We start from the raw sequence: 19,573 nt of genomic DNA, 5'->3' as shown, positions 1-19,573 counted from the left end.
ATTAGAAATAATGAAGTTTTCTCTGCTAAAATAATTAATTTTTAATAATTAATAAACCGGTTATAAGTAATGAAAAGAAACGCGTAGGGTGTTGTTTATATAGCTCGTGATACAATTTCCTGATGAAACAGAGATGAATGACGACAATGGGGTCTCAAGTGACATGTCCTCAGCCATTTATCAACCACTTCATGCACACTTACAGCATGTTATGGCAATATTCGGAACTAAACTATTAGTAAACTAGAACTTCTAACCAACTTTCGTAAAGACCGCCTGAACATTTTTGTGTAACTCGCAACTTTATAAATGGTTGGATTCATGTGATATCTATAAACCATATGCTCACTAGCGTCGCATTGCAGTCGAATTTTGAATTAAAATTTTCATGGGCTGAAAGTCCAAAACACTCTGAACACTGATGAAAATCACAAATCTCTAAGTGGTGGGACTCTCAAGATATATTGTGTTGAGAATACTCAAAACTAAAAGTACGCTAGCACCGCGTTGTAGTTGAATTCCAATCCAAACTATTCGCTGATCACAAGTCCTCGACCACCTGAACAACTTTGCTAAAGACCGCAGCTCTCTAGCTTGTCGGAATCGCGAAATATACTTACAAAAATACAACTGGCGAAGAGCAAATCGGATAATGCGACGCTGGACTCTCTCTAATCGAAAAATGTATGCTGTATGAATTGGCGACATTACGTATACCGCATACTCCAAGATGCTCCGATTCAACGAGCAGTACAGTGCTTTGAGAGCATAAATGTCGTTGGAGTCTTTGGTGGTACGTCGAATTAATCTTTAAGCTGTGAACGCTTCAGCAGTAGTGATGGAGATGTGTTTCAGAAAATAAAGATTTTTTGATGGGCAATTTTTATAAAAATTTGGTTTGGTAATACTTGCCAACCTATGAGATATCGAATTCACAAAATTATGTATTTTTTTCCAAATTTTGTGTAATATTTTCACTTACATACTTCAAAAACTTCTGTACTCCGAAGAAAACGACGTAATTATTCAATTTCTATCGAGAAAAAATTTGTAAGAAAATAATTCGAGTGAACTCATAAAATTATCACAATAAAACGTGAATTCCAGACAAATTTTATAAAAACTAGTAGATCTCTGAAATTTGAAGAGTTAGAAATTTGCTATGCTCTGTGAAATTTCATAGAATTTAAACATCTACAACTATGTTGAAAACCGCAAAGCTCTAGCGTGTAAGGGGAAGAAGTTGGCATCGCAAAGCCACCTTCGCGGCTAAATTCCGAACTAATTCAAGCATCCAAAATGAAGCCCTAACTATACCAAGAAATTTTGTAGTAGATCGGAAACCGATTGGTCAAACCCTGAGAGCGCTAATAATTTCGTACCGCTAGATTCCATTCCTGGCCCAGTGTGCATTTTAGCTCATTTGAATCGTAAGCGTGCAGCAATTTATCAGATTTTAATTGAAAGCACAGATCTTTGATGAATAATACGAATATTAGCGGACCTAGAACGCAACCTTGTGGAACACCAGATGCGATCGAGAAGATGCGAGAATGCGAGCCATTTACGTTGATGAAAACTTTTCGCTCTGCCAGATAGGAGTGCACACAATCCGTAATAAAGCATGGAAGCGTTTTTTGTAAATATGTTTTGAAACTTGGATATCGATTGGAGAGAAGCAGCGTAGAGTACGTCTTGACAAACGTCTTTTTTTGTGTGGAAAGAATTACAAAGTTTTCCATAAGAGACCACAGATAGAGCTTGGATTGGACACTAATGTTGAACGAACTGAGTGGAAGATCATGTGTTTGGTCTTGCCTAAATGGATACAGAAGGTTTCCACAAAAATATTCTTGGAGTATTGCCATGTCCTCAAACATTTGCCAAGTTATATCGTTTACGTTTATTGCAGGATATGGGAGAGAGGTGTCATCAGCGAATAGGCGAAGCTTTCCGTTCAGTATGAGATTGGCGATGTCATTTACGTATATTAGGAACAATAGCGGGCCGAGGTTGCTTCCTTGTGGAACATCTACTCTTAACAGGTGATAAGTACTTCTCGCTCCGTTTACTTCGACGTACTGGGTCCGGTTCGAAAGATAACTCCTTAGCAGTTGATTTTGTAGTAAAATTCCGTGATCGATGGTATCGAACGTCTTCCTTAACCCTCTTCCGCTCACAAGGTTTATCATTAAAATTTATAGCTTCACGAGAAAATCAAGCTGAACACTTTGTAGACTAAGTAAAATTACTGTCAACTGTAGTATTTTGAAGAAAATGCCCGGTGATGCTCTGAGGCAGCATATAAAAGTTCATGGAACAATCGTAAGCACAACAAACTATTTTATGTCAAGATATTCGCAGCTTTTTGATCCATGTTAGTTTTTTATCATTAAAATTACTTCTTGCTCTGTGGTAGGTACTATGAAAAACGTATTGCTTTGGAACTTCAGAGAGCCAAAACGATTGATGCCTCGATTGCTGTGTTTGGTTGCGGGAAGCTGGAGTCCGATTGGGCTTAAGAATTTGTTGAGGGTATCAGCAATCAATGGTCCGTGAGATGAGATGCTGCCATTGACTTCGAGTTTGATTCGGTCCGCTCCAACGTTTCGACGACCCATCAGCTCAGTGAGGTTTTTCCACATTCTCTTCTGGTCTCCTGTTTCATAAAACCTACTGTAGTACTCTTTTTCAGCTCGGTATTTATCATGCCGAACTTTTTCACAAATGAGAGTAAGTAATTTATTCAAATGTGTAGCGCTTGGTCTGCGGTAATTGATTATGTCCCTCCTATAATATAATGTTCTTTTCAGGAGATTGTAATTATGGCGCGATATTGGCTGGAAGAACGAGGTTCCGTTGAGATTTCTTTCTCTTGACGTGATGAGTCCCATTCAGAATAAACCTGGCCAGACGTTAGGTGAAGTCTTTCAAACCTTTTCAGGTGATGCCTGAAAGACCTTTTAAAAATAATGTTGTTTTGCAGGCTAGAATAGCAATTTTACTTTCCGCTCCGTCCATGTTGAAATTTCAATCATTTTTTCAGTAGTGCTAAAGTTATTATTCCAACTTTGAAGTTTATCGTACAGACTCACTGAACTATTCCAGGATAAAGTGAAACTTGAGAAAAAAATCTGATTAAAACAAATATTTTAAATGTTGAACCACGCTAGAACTTAGTTATCCAAATGTTTCGACTTTCAATCATCAGCCGGTGCCCATCTGCTTGAACACTTGCTATTATATATCAAACCGTTCTGGTTTGGGTTGAAAATCGGGGTAAGAAAAAGCCGGCGTCACACAAATCATACTCTACTTTTCGACAAGCCATTCATTTCGGCCGCTTGCTCTTACATACAGCAAGCGCGAGTGCGGAGGCCGAAATTAGTTCTGTTCTCCGGCCCCCGGCAAGTGGATGGAAGGATTATACTCTTCATGGGTAATAAATTGGAAGAAGCGGAATGGAGATGCAAGGTGCGGCAGGGTATTTGCGTCGATTGAGCACCAAAGACGGGACCGAGGGGAGCCACCCGCGATGTGGATGTGGATGCAGCGAGCACTGAAACCGAATCGCGTCACATCTGTAGAACATCGTTTAAGCAGTGTCAGTACAGACAATCATAATTTATTGTTACTGTTTAAGTGGAAAACTAAAGGGGACAGAGTGTCGTCTGGCGGTGGTATTGTCGATGCCGACGAGAAACTGTTGATGAGGTCCATCGATGTAATGTTGTATCAAATTGCCTGATGTGCTATAATTAATCATCGCTTCTTAAGTGAATAAATAACAAATGTTTGTATTTTTGGTGATATAACTGAAGAAGATTGTAGAAAATGAATATTGAATTGAAAATTTTATCATACACAACATTAAATTTCTGCGTCATTTCGGATATAACGAAAAGTAATGTTTTTGAATGCAAGCTGAATAAGTATATATTTACATGTGATAATCCTTAGAACACTGTTTCCGATAAGCCGTCCGATATTAGGTTATAGCTGCTCACTCCAGGGGTCTCACCATCATTTGCACACGTTTTAGCATTTTAATGGACGTGCCGTTATGGAAGCTGCCCCACCAAACCCCTTCGGGTGTTTTTTCATTCCTTCCGTAAATGCCGTTCAGGTTGTTTCTGTAAATGTACGAACCGAATGTTAGAGAAAATTTTAACAATACGCCACATTTATAATACCTATTATCACCAACACCGCATCCCCAATGCCAAAAGCCACTACCGAACTGGCGTGCACAAGAACTGTACGACTTGTTCGTGTCGTAGGTCACAAACACTTCATTGCCGTAAATCGAAAGCGCATTCCCAGCGGTACCATTCGAGTTACCTAGCGTAAGTTTGTAACCAGTTTGTTCATTCGAAACCCGGAAATTCTGATATAGCTGATGTGCCGAACGGCCTTCAAAATCTTCCATCAGAATCAGCAGTTCACAGGTTTTTCCAGCCGTTATCTGATACAGTTTTTCCACACCAAGCCAGTGTTCACCACGAGGGTTTCCGAATCCATCACGGTACTCATTAAAGGTCCTATTGAAGTCCACCGAACCATCCTGCCGTTTTTGGAAAACCATCCAACCGCCACCGAACTGTCGTTGCTCACAGAAGGCACTGAACGGAGAGCTTGGACGGTCAACCCAACTCGTGGTGGTCGAGGCGGTGGTACTAGTTCCCGGACTGGCCGTAGCACTATAGTGTAGTTTAAATTTGTACACCCCTGACCGATTTGGAGCTTCCCGGCACGATTGAAATTCGCCTCCTCCTGGGAACAGGTTTGGAAATTCCTCCTCAGATGGGGCACATTTTGGTTTAAGCTCGAAGAAAAGGTTCTTCAACGCTTCATGGTTGGCGCAGTACTGTTGGTTTTGTACAATTTGTCTGTAGAGAAAGTAAAAATCTTTGAAAAAAAAATTCCAAGGAAGCCTTTCTTTAAACTTACTCATTCTGATCAGTTAATATTGAAACGTTCCGTGCAAGCAGACTGTTGTCGGCGGCAACCGTTTGAACCGAGCGATCCATTCGTTCCGACAGCCAAACAAGATGATCCACCGCATTTTTCAGTTGCTGCAATTCGGCTGCTATTGCTTCGACTTGTTCACTGTTTTCCAGCAGCTGACGGTTCAGACTAGAAATTCACTGTTGAAATCACGCAACTATATCATTTAACAAAATCACACAAACATTACCTGAATTGTAACTCCTGAAGCCGATTGACCAGTGAATCGGGAACCGCGACATCCACGTCTGCTCGGACGGATCCGATTGTTTGGAGCAGAACTACTGCCAAAATCGACGCTAGATACTTCATCCTTTTCTAAGTTCTTCTCCCAAATGACGGTGAAAGGTTCTTTGCGATGTATTTATACGAAAGTTTGTTAGTATGTAAACATTAAGCTTAGTTAGAGGCTAGACTGATTCAATTTTACTTTATATCAGAGTCGATTCCAAATGAAGGCTTGTTTTTCTGAACCACTTCAATAGCACCACTTTATACGCAACTAAAGATCGAAATAGTGTAGAAAAACGGTTCTTTTGAAACTGTTTGAATCACTTCTGATTACCATATTTACTCGTACGACAAGCGGTATCATTTGCAAAAATTTATCTAAATTGATTTACTACTGCTACAAAGTAGGTATCAATCAAAGTGGAGTGCTCAGATAACACAGCCTGTACCTTCGTTTTACACTACAGGAAATGGTTACATCATTCGAGTGATCAGGATGAAATCGCTGCGCTCCGACAATCAAAGGGAAATGTGTTGTATTTCGTGTTTGATCATCCATTTCTTCTGCAAATTACAGTATATGCATTTGGTATCGCAATGTAACCTCTAGTAGAATAGTTGGTATCTGATTTGATTAGTTGATTTGATATTTGCAGATGAGAACGAGTGTTCCTAGAACAAGTCATATTTTCATAGTGTTTACAAGGTTGTGAAGACTATGCAGCTAGAAATGTAACATTATTTGACTCAATAAATGTTTCCACACGATGACCGGCAGTTTTTGGCACATTTCGTAGGGGGGGACCCTACTCTGGAAGGTCGAAAAATGTTGAATTTTTGTGATATTTTTTCAGGTGTTCAGAGTAAAGTGAAGTGTTCGGGTTGTTTGGCTATTCATAAAGGTAGATTTGAAGATGTATTTTGCATTACGTGAATTCAAGTATGGGGTTGTGAGCATTACGCTGTCGGCAGCAGGAAACGTGGATGCTTTCTCTAAATTAGTACATAAATGATGGGTAAGTTTTTCTTAGCATCTACTGAACTAATTTTGCTGAAAGTTTATTTAGTATGTAAAAATGATTATCTAACTTGTTACATAGCCGTTTTATCATTCGCTTCGCTTGTGTGTAGACGGTCACATGTCGTTTGTGCTACCAGTGCAGTACTATATCAACCGTTCAGCTGCCGAAGGAAACTTCCCGCACCACCAACCGTTGGTTAGTTCCTGGTGCTGGCTCAGCTGAAGGAGACTGATTGCGATTCCTGTCACCTACTGGATCAACCCAACTATCAGCCAGTGGGGCGCGTAGGTCAAAATTCGAAAAGTCTGGTGAAGTATTCACATTTGTTTTTATTATTATTTTTTTTATGTATATATTTTTTTCTCAATACAATAGTCTTTTTTTTTCTATTCAACACATCTTATTTTGGAAAATTGTTCCACATTTTACATATATTATTTGACCCCCCCCCCCCTCCCAAATACGCATATTCATAGTTTGCGGGCGGTAGAGCTGAACGCTCCCGCAAAAATGGACAGCACCCAGATGGAACAATTCCTGGATGTGAAAACAAATGGGGAAGAGATTGAAATCTCCCCCTGCAGTTCCCCCTGCCTTCCCCTCTACCTTCCCCTGTACCTAGCCCAGTACCGAAGGTTCCGGTACGGGCAAAAGCTTACCCAGATGCCGGTGGCGGTCCTTTCGTAGTTTTTTTTCAGGCCAATTAAAAAGCCATTGAATATTTTTCAAATCGGCAAGGACCTGGCAAAAGATTTTTCGGACGTCACTGAAATTACGAAAGTAAGACCGAACAAACTGCGAGTTGTCGTGAACAGCTTGAAGCAAGCAAACGCAATTGCTTGCCAGGAGCTCTTCACGAGAGAGTATCGCGTGTACATCCCTGCCAAGGATGTAGAAATCGACGGTGTGGTCACCGAAGGGAATCTCACTGTCGAAGACATTTTGCGTTACGGGGTGGGCTGTTTCAAGAACCCCCTGATGCAAAGTGTAAAGGTGCTGGAGTGCAAGCAATTGCATTCAGTATCAATCGAAGAAGGGAAGAAGAAATTCTTTCCTTCGGAGTCCTTTCGAGTGACATTTGCCGGATCCGCACTGCCGAACTACATCCGTTTGGACAGGGTTCGTCTACCTGTACGCCTGTTTGTGCCGCGGGTCATGCACTGCCAAAACTGCAAGCAGTTGGGTCATACAGCCACCTACTGCTGCAACAAGGCACGCTGCAGCAAATGTGGAGGAAATCACGTTGAGACCGCTTGCAGTGAGGACACTGAAAAATGCCTTTATTGCGGTGGTCCCCGTCATGACCTTTCGGCATGTCCCGCGTACAAACAGCGCGAGGAGAAAATTAAGCGTTCCCTCAAGGAACGATCAGAGCGCTCTTTTGCAGAAATGCTTAAGAGGGCTGAGCCACCCTCGACAGGAAACATCTTTTCCTTTTTGCCAACCGATGAGGGTACATCTGACGATCCCGTCGAAGGGTGTTCTTATGCCATGCCAGAAGGATCAAGGAAGAGGAGAATTATTAACTCTCCTAATCTTTCTCGCAAAGGTCGCAAGATAACCCCTAGCGGAATGACCAATAAGCCAACACAAAAAGGAAGCGGTGAAGAAATGCCGAAGCAAATACCTCCCGGTTTTAACTTCAAATCAAACCAGGAGTATCCACCGCTTCCCGGGGCACCAAAACCCCTCGTGCACCCATTTCTCGATCAGAGGATAAAAAGAAACAGGGTTTATAAATTTCTCTGATATTGTGGACTGGATATTCAAAACATTCAACATAACAGATCCCCTTAAAAACATTCTTCTTGCCCTTCTCCCTACAGTGAAAACATTTTTGAAGCAACTAGCAGCAACTTGGCCCCTCATTTCAGCTATCATATCTCTCGTTGACTAATACGGCGAAAGAGGTTAGGAATTTTATCACTGTATTACAGTGGAATTGCAGAAGTATCATCCCCAAATTCGATCTATTTTCTCATTTGATAAACACATACAATTGTGATGCGTTTGCGTTCTGTGAGACTTTTCCTAATTCAAATGACCAACCCAATTTCCACGATTGTAACATTATCCGTCGAGACCGAAACTCACACGGAGGAGGGGTACTTTTAGGGATCAAAAAGTGCTATTCCTTTTTCAGAATTGACCTCCCCTCGCTCTCGAATATTGAAGTCGTTGCCATTCAAACGAATATGAACGGAAAAGACCTTTGCCTTGCTTCGATTTATATTCCTCCATCCGTGCGGATTGAACAGAGGCAACTTTCTGATATAGCAGAATTGCTTCCCGCACCTTTTTTGATATTGGGAGATTTTAACTCCCACTGTTTGCAATGGGGGTCGCATTAAGACGACGTCCGATCTTCTTTAATCTGTAACTTGATCGACGACTTCAATATGACACTTTTGAATACTGGGGAAGCGACACGTGTACGTAATCCTCCAACTCGTGAAAGCGTGCTTAACCTATCCCTTTCCTCGACATCACTAGCGTTAGGTTGCCAGTGGAAAGTAATCAATGATCCCCACGGTAGTGATCATCTCCCAATCGTTATCTCAATTGCTAATGGTTCAACTCCCCCGGACCCAATCAATATTTCATACGACCTTACTCGTTATATTGATTGAAAGTCATATGAGACGATTATAGTGGAATCCATCGAGTCTCACGAGGAACTTCCTCCGGAGGTAGAATACGTGTTCGTTTCTGGCTTGATCATCAACGCCGCGACTCAAGCTCAGACGAAACCGATACCCGGGATCACGACTAAACAGCGTCCTCCCAACAAATGGTGGGACAAAGAGTGCTCTGAACTGTACGCGCAACGGTCCTCGGTGTATTTGGCCTTCCGAAAACACGGTACTCTTGATCTGCTCCGGAAGTACGATGTACTGGATAGGCAGATGACGAGTTCAATCAAAGCAAAAAACGCGGATACTGGCGACGGTTTGTAAACGCGTTGTCGAGGGAAACAGCAATGAGCACTCTTTGGGACACGGCCAGACGCATGCGGAATCGTAATGTTTCGAACGAGAGCGAGGAATATTCAGGCCGCTGGATACTCGATTTTGCCAAAAAGGTCTGCCCGGACTCTGTACCGGAACAGAAAACCTATCGCGACGTGTTTTTAGTAGCTACGGAAGAACTTCCATTTTTGATGTTGGAATTTTCGATGGCTCTCCTGTCGTGCAACAATAAAGCTCCAGGGTTGGATAGAATTAAATTCAACTTGTTGAAGAATCTACCCGACTCTGCAAAAAGACGCTTGTTGAACTTGTTCAACAAGTTTCTTGAGTTAAACATTGTTCCGCACGAGTGGAGGGAGGTCAAAGTGATTGCTATTCGAGAACCCGGAAAACCTGCCTCTGATCACAATTCTTATAGGCCGATTGCTATGCTCTCTTGCCTTCGGAAATTAATGGAGAAAATGATCCTCTTACGGCTAGACAAATGGGTCGAAACAAACGGTTTACTTTCAGATACTCAGTTTGGCTTTCGCCGGGGCAATTAACGAACGATTGCCTAGCGTTGCTTTCTACTGAAATTCAGCTCGCCTTTGCTCGAAAAGAGCAAATGGCTTCTGCATTCCTGGACATTAAGGGGGCTTTCGACTCTGTCTCTGTAGTAGTTTTAACCGAGAAACTTCATTCGCAGGGACTTTCACCAAATTTGAATAACTTTTTGCTCAATTTGTTGTCAGAAAAGCATATGTATTTCTCACATGGTGATTCGACAACTTCCCGAATTAGTTACATGGGTCTTCCCCAGGGCTCATGTTTAAGCCCTCTCTTATATAATTTTTACGTCAATGACATCGATGAATGTCTTGCAAATTCATGCACGCTAAGGCAACTTGCAGATGATAGCGTTGTATCCATTACTGATAGCGAGGCTAGCGATCTGCAAGGACCATTGCAAGATACCTTAGACAATTTGTCTGAATGGGTTCTCAAGCTGGGTATCGAATTCTCCCCGGAGAAAACTGAGTTGGTCGTTTTTTCTAGGAAGCATAATCCAGCTCAGCTGCAGCTCCTACTATCGGGTAAAACGATCACTCAGGTTTTAGTTGCTAAATATCTCGGGGTCTGGTTCGACTCTAAATGCACCTGGGCTTGTCATATTAGGTATCTGACACGAAAATGCCAACAGAGGATTAATTTTCTTCGTACGATTACCGGAACCTGGTGGGGTGCTCACCCAGGAGACCTTCTAAGGCTTTACCAAACAACGATATTGTCAGTTCTTGAGTACGGCTGTTTCTGCTTTCGCTCCGCCGCGAACACGCACATTATGAAACTAGAGAGAATACAATATCGTTGTTTGCGTATTGCCTTGGGCTGCGTGCAGTCGACCCATACGATGAGTCTTGAAGTGCTAGCGGGCATTCTTCCGTTGAAACATCGATTTTGGAATCTCTCTTATCGGTTGCTAATTCGATGCACAGTTATGAACCCATTAGTAATTGAAAATTTCGAGAGGTTGGTCGACCTTCAATCTCAATCCAGATTTATGACTTTATATTTTGACTATATGGCTCAAGATATTAACCCTTCTTCATACGCTCCATTCAATGTCGCAGTTTTAGATACTTCTGATAATGCTATATTCTTCGACACCACCATGATTGCGACCGCAAGAGATCCCTAAGATTTTTTCCAATAAATTCAAACATGTTAGTTGGGATAAAAGGTTTTACACTGATGGATCTAATCTAGATGAGTCCACTGGCTTCGGGGGTTTTTCACGAAAATTTTACCGCGTCCTACAAACTCGATGCTCCTGCTTCCGTGTACGTCACAGAACTTGCTGCCATTCAGTACTCTCTTGGGATCATCGAAACCCTACTCATAGACCACTACTTCATCTTCACAGACAGTCTCAGTGCCATTAAGGCTCTGCGATCGATGAAGCCTGTGAAGCACACCCCGTATTTCCTGGGGAAAATACGGTGGTTTTTAAGTGCTTTAACAGATAAAAAATACCGGGTTACCTTAGCATGGGTCCCTTCTCATTGTTCCATTCCGGGCAATGAAAAGGCTGACTCTTTAGCTAAGGTGGGTGCTATTGATGGTGATATTTATGATAGACCAATTGCTTATGATGAATTTTTCAGTATTTTGCGTCAGAGGACGCTCAAAAGTTGGCAAACATCATGGGATACAGATGAACTGGGACGGTGGCTACATTCCATTTCTCCTAAGGTATCGACGAAAGCATGGCTCAAGGGGTTGGATGTAGGTCGGGACTTCATTCGCGTGAAGTCCAGACTTATGTTCAATCACTACACGTTAAACGCGCATCTCTTTCGTATAGGGCTTGTGGAAAGTAATCACTGCATTTGTGGCGATGGCTTTCACGACATTGAGCATGTTGTTTGGTCATGTACCGAATTCTCTGGTGCTAGGTCCAAGCTGATAGATTCCCTTCGGGCCCGAGGAAAACAACCGAACGTTCCCGTCAGAGACATTCTGGGAAGCGGGGATCTCCAGTACATGACACAGTTATACTGTTTTTTGAAAAACGCTGACATTAAAATTTAAAATTATTTTGTCTATTTGTCAGAATACCACTATGCTGGAGACACGGAAACGAAGAGCCAACATCTATGTGAACACTTCAGACCAGAACTGCGCCACATCACTGTTACTGCTCTACCAGTTGAAAAACAAAGTGCTAAATAGTTTTAATTCAAAATTGTACCTCTCCTCCTCTAACCTTTAATCCCCACTAGCTCGTAGTCGGCCGCGAGAAATAAAAATATGGCCTCTCTTTTTTCCTGCTAACTTAGACATAATAAGAATTGTATCTGGCTCAGTGAAGCATAAGCTGTATCGTGCCGTGTCAAATAAACCAACTTAAACCTCAAAAAATAGCCGTTTTAAAAAATTCCAATAATTGCCAAAATGATGGCCATTTTAGTGACACCGCATGTTACCATTTACGAAATTGATGTCCGGCCTTTAGACTTTGTTCTATTTCTGGAAAAACATATTTTGGATGGTATTGAGCCATGTTTGGCTGTTTTCCTAGAACTCGGAAGTCTCTATCTTGAAGTTCAAGATAGTGTCTGGAATCAGGTTCTGTTGGGTGGGCATCGTTCCGATTCCAGGATTAGCTATACTAGGAGGTATGTTTTCAATGAAACGAAAGGAGGCATCCTGGAATCATAAATGGTGTCTGTCAAAATGATGTTAGATTCAAAGCATATGGATATCATTCCGGTTTCGAGAACACCCATAATGGATATGCTCCACTCTATACTATCTATTCTCTCTCTACTTTCCATTCTTTGCTCTCTATTCTCTGCTCTCTATTCTTTCCTTTTTTCTACTCTCTACTCTCCATTTTATCTGGTTTTTACTCTCCACTTTCTACTCTCTACTCTCAAATCTCCAATTTCTTAACTATACTAACAAATTTCTCTCTTCTCTCTGTTCTCCATTTTATTCACTCTCAAAAACAAAACACAAGACGTCTCACAGGACAGAATACGTTGGTTCTTACAAACACCCTTTGTATCACTGTTCCCACGTAGCACAAATCATAACTATGAGTTCTACCATTTAATTTCTGTTTTCTCTACTCTCAATTTCTCTACTCTTAATTTTCCCTTCTATCTCTTCTATTTTTCATTTTCTCTACTCTCTAAACACCATTTTCTCTACTCTTCTCTACTCTACACTCTCCACTCTCAATTTTATCTATTATCTACTCTCTATTTAAAATACTCTCTGCTCTCTTTTTCACTTCTTTCTATTTCCTCTACTATTTGCTCTTCTTTTTCTCTACTACCCATTTTCTCTACTTTCTAATCTTCATTTTCTCTATTCTCTACTCTCAATTTCCTCTACTCTCTACTCTTCATTTTCTCCACTGTCTACACTCCATTTTCCCTACTCTCTATTTTCCAATTCCTCTCTCTTTTTTTCTACTCTCCTCTCTTTTTTATATATTCTGCACTATCGATTTTTTCTGATCTCCATTTCCTCTACTCTCTATTCTAATTTTTCTCTACACTTCACTTTCCATATACTCTTTGCGCTACACGCCTTCTTCTCTACGCTCTACTTTTCATTTTCTCTACCCTCTATTCTCCATTTCCTTCACTCGCTTTTTTCCATTTTATCTGCTCTTTACTCAACTCTTTACTCTCCATTTCATTTATTTTCTACTCCCAACTCTCTAATTTCCCTACTCGCTACTCTCCTTTTTTCGAAAATCTATTCTCCATTTACTCTACTCCCTACCTTCCTTTCTCTATTATCCTCAATTTATCTATTCTCTACCCACTCTACCCTTAATTAATTTTATCTACTTTTTACTCTCCTTTTTCTCTGCACTCCACTCTCCATATTCTCTACTCTCTACTCTCCATCTTCTCTACTCTCTACTCTCTATTTTCTTTACTCTTCATTCTTCATTTCCTCTCCACTCTACTCACCTTTTCTCTACTCTTCACTTTATCTATTCTCTACTCTCCATTTTATATACGCTCTACTCTCTTTACTCCTTTTTCTCTGCAATCTTCTCTGCATATTTCTCTCCCCTCTACTCTCTATTTACTATGCTCTCTTCCCTCCATTTTCTCTGCTATCTATTCAGTCGAATTTTTACTCTTAACCTTTCATTTTATCAACGCTTAATTTTTACTCTTCATTTTCTCCACTTTCTATTTTTTGTACTGTTCATTTTTTCTTCGCTTTATTTTTTCTTCTCCCCGCTGTGGATACTCTCCATTTTCAATACTCTGACGTTTTCTTTATGCTCCATTTTATCTATTCTCCTTTCTCTTGGCTCTATATTCACCCTGCTTCATTCTCTATAGTTTATCTTCAATTCTCTATACTCTATAATTTATCTCTAGCCTCTAGCCTCTAGCCTCTAGCCTCAAGCCTCTAGCCTCTAGCCTCTAGCCTCAAGCCTCTAGCCTCTAGCCTCTAGCCTCTAGCCTCAAGCCTCTAGCCTCTAGCCTCTAGCCTCTAGCCTCTAGCCTCTTGCCTCTAGCCTCTAGTCTCTAGCCTCTAGCCTCTAGCCTCTAGCCTCTAGCCTCTAGCCTCTAGCCTCTAGCCTCTAGCCTCTAGCCTCTAGCCTCTAGCCTCTAGCCTCTAGCCTCTAGCCTCTAGCCTCTAGCCTCTAGCCTCTAGCCTCTAGCCTCTAGCCTCTAGCCTCTAGCCTCTAGCCTCTAGCCTCTAGCCTCTAGCCTCTAGCCTCTAGCCTCTAGCCTCTAGCCTCTAGCCTCTAGCCTCAAGCCTCTAGCCTCTAGCCTCTAGCCTCTAGCCTCTATCCTCTAGCCTCAAGCCTCTAGCCTCTAGCCTCTAGCCTCTAGCCTCTAGCCTCTAGCCTCTAGCCTCTAGCCTCTAGCCTCTAGCCCCTAGCCTCTAGCCTCTAGCCTCTAGCCTCTAGCCTCTAGCCTCTAGCCTCTAGGCTCTAGCCTCAAGCCTCTAGCCTCTAGCCTCTAGCCTGTAGCCTCTAGCCTCTAGCCTCTAGCCTCTAGCCTCTAGCCTCTAGCCTCTAGCCTCTAGCCTCTAGCCTCCAGCCTCTAGCCTTCAGCCTCTAGCCTCTAGCCTCTAGCCTCTAGCCTCTAGCCTCTAGCCTCTAGCCTCTAGCCTCTAGCCTCTAGTCTCTAGCCTCTAGTCTCTAGCCTCTAGCCTCTAGCCTCTAGCCTCTAGCCTCTAGCCTCTAGCCTCTAGCCTCTAGCCTCTAGCCTCTAGCCTCTAGCCTCTAGCCTCTAGCCTCTAGCCTCAAGCCTCTAGCCTCTAGCCTCTAGCCTCTAGCCTCTATCCTCTAGCCTCAAGCCTCTAGCCTCTAGCCTCTAGCCTCTAGCCTCTAGCCTCTAGCCTCTAGCCTCTAGCCTCTAGCCTCTAGCCTCTAGCCTCTAGCCTCAAGCCTCTAGCCTCTAGCCTCTAGCCTCTAGCCTCTATCCTCTAGCCTCAAGCCTCTAGCCTCTAGCCTCTAGCCTCTAGCCTCTAGCCTCTAGCCTCTAGCCTCTAGCCTCTAGCCTCTAGCCTCTAGCCTCTAGCCTCTAGCCTCTAGCCTCTAGCCTCTAGCCTCTAGCCTCTAGCCTCTAGCCTCTAGCCTCTAGCCTCTAGCCTCTAGCCTCTAGCCTCTAGCCTCTAGCCTCTAGCCTCTAGCTTCTAGCCTCTAGCCTCTAGCCTCTAGCCTCTAGCCTCTAGTCTCTAGCCTCTAGCCTCTAGCCTCTAGCCTCTAGCCTCTAGCCTCTAGCCTCTAGCCTCTAGCCTCTAGCCTCTAGCCTCTAGCCTCTAGCCTCTAGCCTCTAGCCTCTAGCCTCTAGCCTCTAACCTTTAGCCTCTAGCCTCTAGCCTCTTGTCTTGTCCACTTACTCATCTTTGTGCATTTATCAACACATAAATTGCATCACATCAGTTTTTAGTAGGCATTGTGATGAGCAAGAAAAAAAAGCACAACTACACACATGAGTAGGCGAGCCAAAGCTGCGTGCTGTTGAGTAAATTTATTGTATCTGGGCTAAACTTATCATAGACCTGCACCGTGATAGTAAAAAAAAACTCAGTGAGCATAACACAGTGAGTATAGCGCAGAGCCCTGTGTAAACGCTACAGAACAGGTTATTAAGGAAACAGTCAGAAAACTTTTTCCAGCTAGAATTTTCATCATAGTGCTCTTATCAATGAGCAATAAATGAGCGCTATCTACATTTTATCAGTTGCAATCGAGAAAGTCTCTCTGCGGGAGCTTTATGCGCTTACTCTTTACAATACAAGCTTTCTGATGTTGCGTGTTTTGCTTTCTTTACACAGTGTGCATTTGCTTTTAGTGCGCGAAAAAAATAATCAACTCATCCGTTTTTTTCAACATGCTTCAGTGTTCTGTGCAAATTATATGAGCCTATTTGTTACACACGATGAGTATGCCAAGACTGCTTGAGTCATTTAAAAATTTTACATTTTCCTACCTGTATTTTTTTTAAGAATAGAGGCCCCCCACAACCTAAATCCGGCCCTTGTTCTGAGTCATATCCTGAAGAAATTGGAAACCGTTTGGATTTTTTTTGGGAAATGAAGTTACAAATTTGATATTTTTCAATATTTTGAAAATAGAACAAACCAATAGGATTTAGAACTAATACAAAATCTGAATTAGGCTGGCAAAAATATAGAAAAACTTAAAGATTTTGGGATTCAACTGGTTGAAAAAAGTAGAGAATTCAGTTTAAACTGGAAGATTGCCATCTCTGCGTGTGAGTGAAGCGTGTGTATGTGTATAGCGTGTGTGTGATGCATGTGTAATGCATGTGTAATGCATGTGTAATGCATGTGTTTGCGTCTGTGTGTGCGTGTGTGTGCGTGTGCGTTTGTGTGCGTGTGTGTGTGTGTGCGTGTGTGTCTGTGTGTGCGTGTGTGTCTGTGTGTGTGTGTCTGTGTGTGTGTCTATGTGTGACTGTGTGTGTCTGTGTGTGACTGTGTGTGTCTGCGTGTCTGTGTGTGTGTGTGTGTGTGTCTGTGTGTGTGTCTCTGTGTGTGTGTGTGTGTGTGTGTGTCTGTGTGTGTGTCTGTGTGTATGTGTCTGTCTGTGTGTGTGTCTGTCTGTGTGTGTCTGTGTGTGTGTCTGTCTGTGTGTGTGTCTGTCTGTGTGTGTGTCTGTCTGTGTGTGTCTGTGTGTGTCTGTGTGTGTCTGTGTGTGTCTGTGTGTGTGTGTGTGTGTGTGTATGTGTGTGTGTGTGTCTGTGTGTCTGTGTGTGTGTATGTGTGTGTGTGTGTGTAGTGTGTTCCGTTATCTAGTGTATGTGCTGTGCGTGTTATTCCCAAGTTTTGGCTCGTTGTTCTCCTTAATATGCTCTGGGTGTTACATTTTTTATCTGTTCCATTTCCTCTGTATTTTCTAGTGTAAATTTTTCATTGATCATCTTTTATTTAATATTTTTTCCAGACATCAACACATAATGCATTGTTTTCAACTCTTTTTCTGTACCCTTCAACACTTCTGTCATTACCTTCTCTTCATATTACTTTTTTCTGCCCTGGATGAAGATGAGGATTTGCTTTGTTGTGTTATAGCGATTCCACGTATGACCCACACATTTGTGAGTACTTATGGACCTGTTTAAGTGTTTTGCCTTTCTCCTAGAAAGGTATAGCAATCACTGAAAAAACCAAAGGTATAAAAGTGGTCCCAATGGCCGAATGTCATAAACCACTCGACCCCTTTCGACGAACTGAGCATTTTCTGTATGTATGTGTGTATGTGTGTGTGTGTATGTGCAACTTTTTTTTTCGGGCTGTCTCCAGAACTCTTAACTTTTGGATTTCGTTATGATTGAACATACTGTTCAAATGTTATGTAAAGAAAAGTTATCCTGAGGTTGTTTAAACTTACTCATTTTTCTCAGAGATGGATGAACTGATTTTCACAAAATTAGTGTCATGTGAAAGGTCTAGTTGCCCCATAGGTTGCTATTGAATTTCATTGCAATCGGATTGTAACTTTGTCCGTTGTTCATAAAATGTGAAATCACATAATGAAAGTAAACATATTGACTTTCTCCTAACGATCACTGGCTAATTAAAAGGAAGAAAAGTGATCCAAATGGCCGAATGTCATATACTACTCGACTCAGTTCGACGAATCGAGCAATTTCTGCATATAAGCATGTATAGGTGTATATGTTTGTGTATAGGTGTGTACGTGTGTATTTGCACCTTTTTTTCGCACTCACTTTTCTCAGGGATGGTCTGACCGAACCGATTTACATAACTGATTTGAATTGGTTTCAAATGAACGGGCTACCTTAAAAATCCTTAACTTTTGAATTTTATGAAGATTGAACTTGTGGTTCAGAAGTTATGGAAAGAAACGTGTTCTGGAGACTATTTAATCTCACTCTTGTTTCTCAGAGATGGCTGGCCCGATTTTTATAAAATCAGTGTCACATGGAAGGTCTTGTTGCCCCATAAGACCCTAATAATTTTTTTTACAAACGGATTATTACTTTGCCTGTTATGTTTAAAAATGTGAAATCCAGCTATGAAAAGAAACATGTTTCGAAGACAACTTGGACTCACTCACTTTTCTCAGAGATGGTTGACCCGATTTCCACAGAATTAGTATCAAATGAAAGGTCTAGCTGCCTCATAACACTCCATTGAATTTTGCTGCAATCGGACTGTAACTTCGTCTGTAATGTATCGAAATGTGAAAATAACGAAACTTCATTATCTTAGAAACTACACAACCGATTTGAACAATATTGATATCAGATGAACGGGCTAGTTAAGGGTTAACTGATGAATTATGATTCAACATGTGGTTTCAAAGTTTGGCTGCCCTATACGTTACCTTTTCATTTGATTGCAATTAAACTTAAGCAACCGTTATGTTTTAATTTGTAAAACAACTAAAGTCTATTATCTCAAGTATTACACGACTTATTTGAGCATAACTAGTGTCATACAAACGAGTCATCTCTCAAACTTACGAATGACAAACTTATTAACAATTTGATATGCTGTTCAAATGTTTTGGAAAGAAAAGAAATTCAAAGACCATTCAACATTCTACCGCTTTGATCAATATATATGGCCTCAACATGATTTAAATGTGGTATCGTACTACCTGAACCTTTCCGATATCGCTCGTGATTAAATTGTTCGAAATTAAGAGTCATTCCTTTTATTTCGCTTTTTCTTAAGCACTAACATTACGTCGAATTTCATATTTTATACTTTAATTACAACATCAATATTTTAGAACCCAAAGAGTGAATAAACCTATATTGGATTTAAGCATTCATGTAAATCTATTTTTACAAATAATAAGTTTGAATGAGAAAGGCTGAGTCTGACCGCTAGGTGGATTAATTTAGGTTTTTTTTTTCAACTCTCCTGTATAACTGCAGAATTTTCTAATTTACTGTATGTTTAACGCTAAAAATTCCTTCAAGTTCCGTGAACATTTTGGCTTGCATCCAGAGCTGCTAATTTTATTTCTGTTCATTTAACTTAGAGAAAATCTTACGATTTCTACCGATCGGCATAGTACTTATTTAAAAAACTGAACAAAACATTATTTGAAAATCTGTGCGGAACTCTCTTGTTGCCATTCTGTTTTCCAATCTATAGCAATTATGTTTTACCTTGGCGAATAGTTAATTATGTATGTTATTGGGTGCATAAACTAGGCTCTCACAATTTGTCAATTCATGGCGCCAGTAGCAAGTCGCAGCTGGTTGATTTTAACATATCTGAAGCGTGATGGAGCCAGCCTGAGACATATGGTAAGCCAACCTCTTGAAACGTTAGTGATTTTGTTTTGGCGACGTATACTCTTAGTTT

At 41.4% G+C, this 19,573-nt stretch overlaps 1 protein-coding gene across 1 annotated transcript; it reads right to left on the bottom strand.

Moving 5' to 3' along the window:
- Window positions 1-3,910: 3,910 nt before the first annotated feature.
- Window positions 3,911-5,355, bottom strand: LOC129723537 (angiopoietin-2-like). Its single transcript, XM_055677813.1, has 4 exons — window positions 5,198-5,355; window positions 4,951-5,136; window positions 4,194-4,889; window positions 3,911-4,133 (listed from the first exon to the last, which is right to left on the bottom strand). Exons 1-4 carry the CDS (start codon window positions 5,317-5,319, stop codon window positions 4,004-4,006), a joined length of 1,134 nt encoding a protein of 377 aa, XP_055533788.1. The 5' UTR covers window positions 5,320-5,355; the 3' UTR covers window positions 3,911-4,003.
- Between the last annotated feature and the right edge of the window lie 14,218 nt (window positions 5,356-19,573).

This window comes from Wyeomyia smithii, chromosome 2 (assembly GCF_029784165.1).
Source record: "Wyeomyia smithii strain HCP4-BCI-WySm-NY-G18 chromosome 2, ASM2978416v1, whole genome shotgun sequence".
NCBI classification, from domain to species: domain Eukaryota; kingdom Metazoa; phylum Arthropoda; class Insecta; order Diptera; family Culicidae; genus Wyeomyia; species Wyeomyia smithii.
Note: the sequence above shows the minus strand (reverse complement) of the source record. Positions and strands in the feature narration are given on the sequence as shown.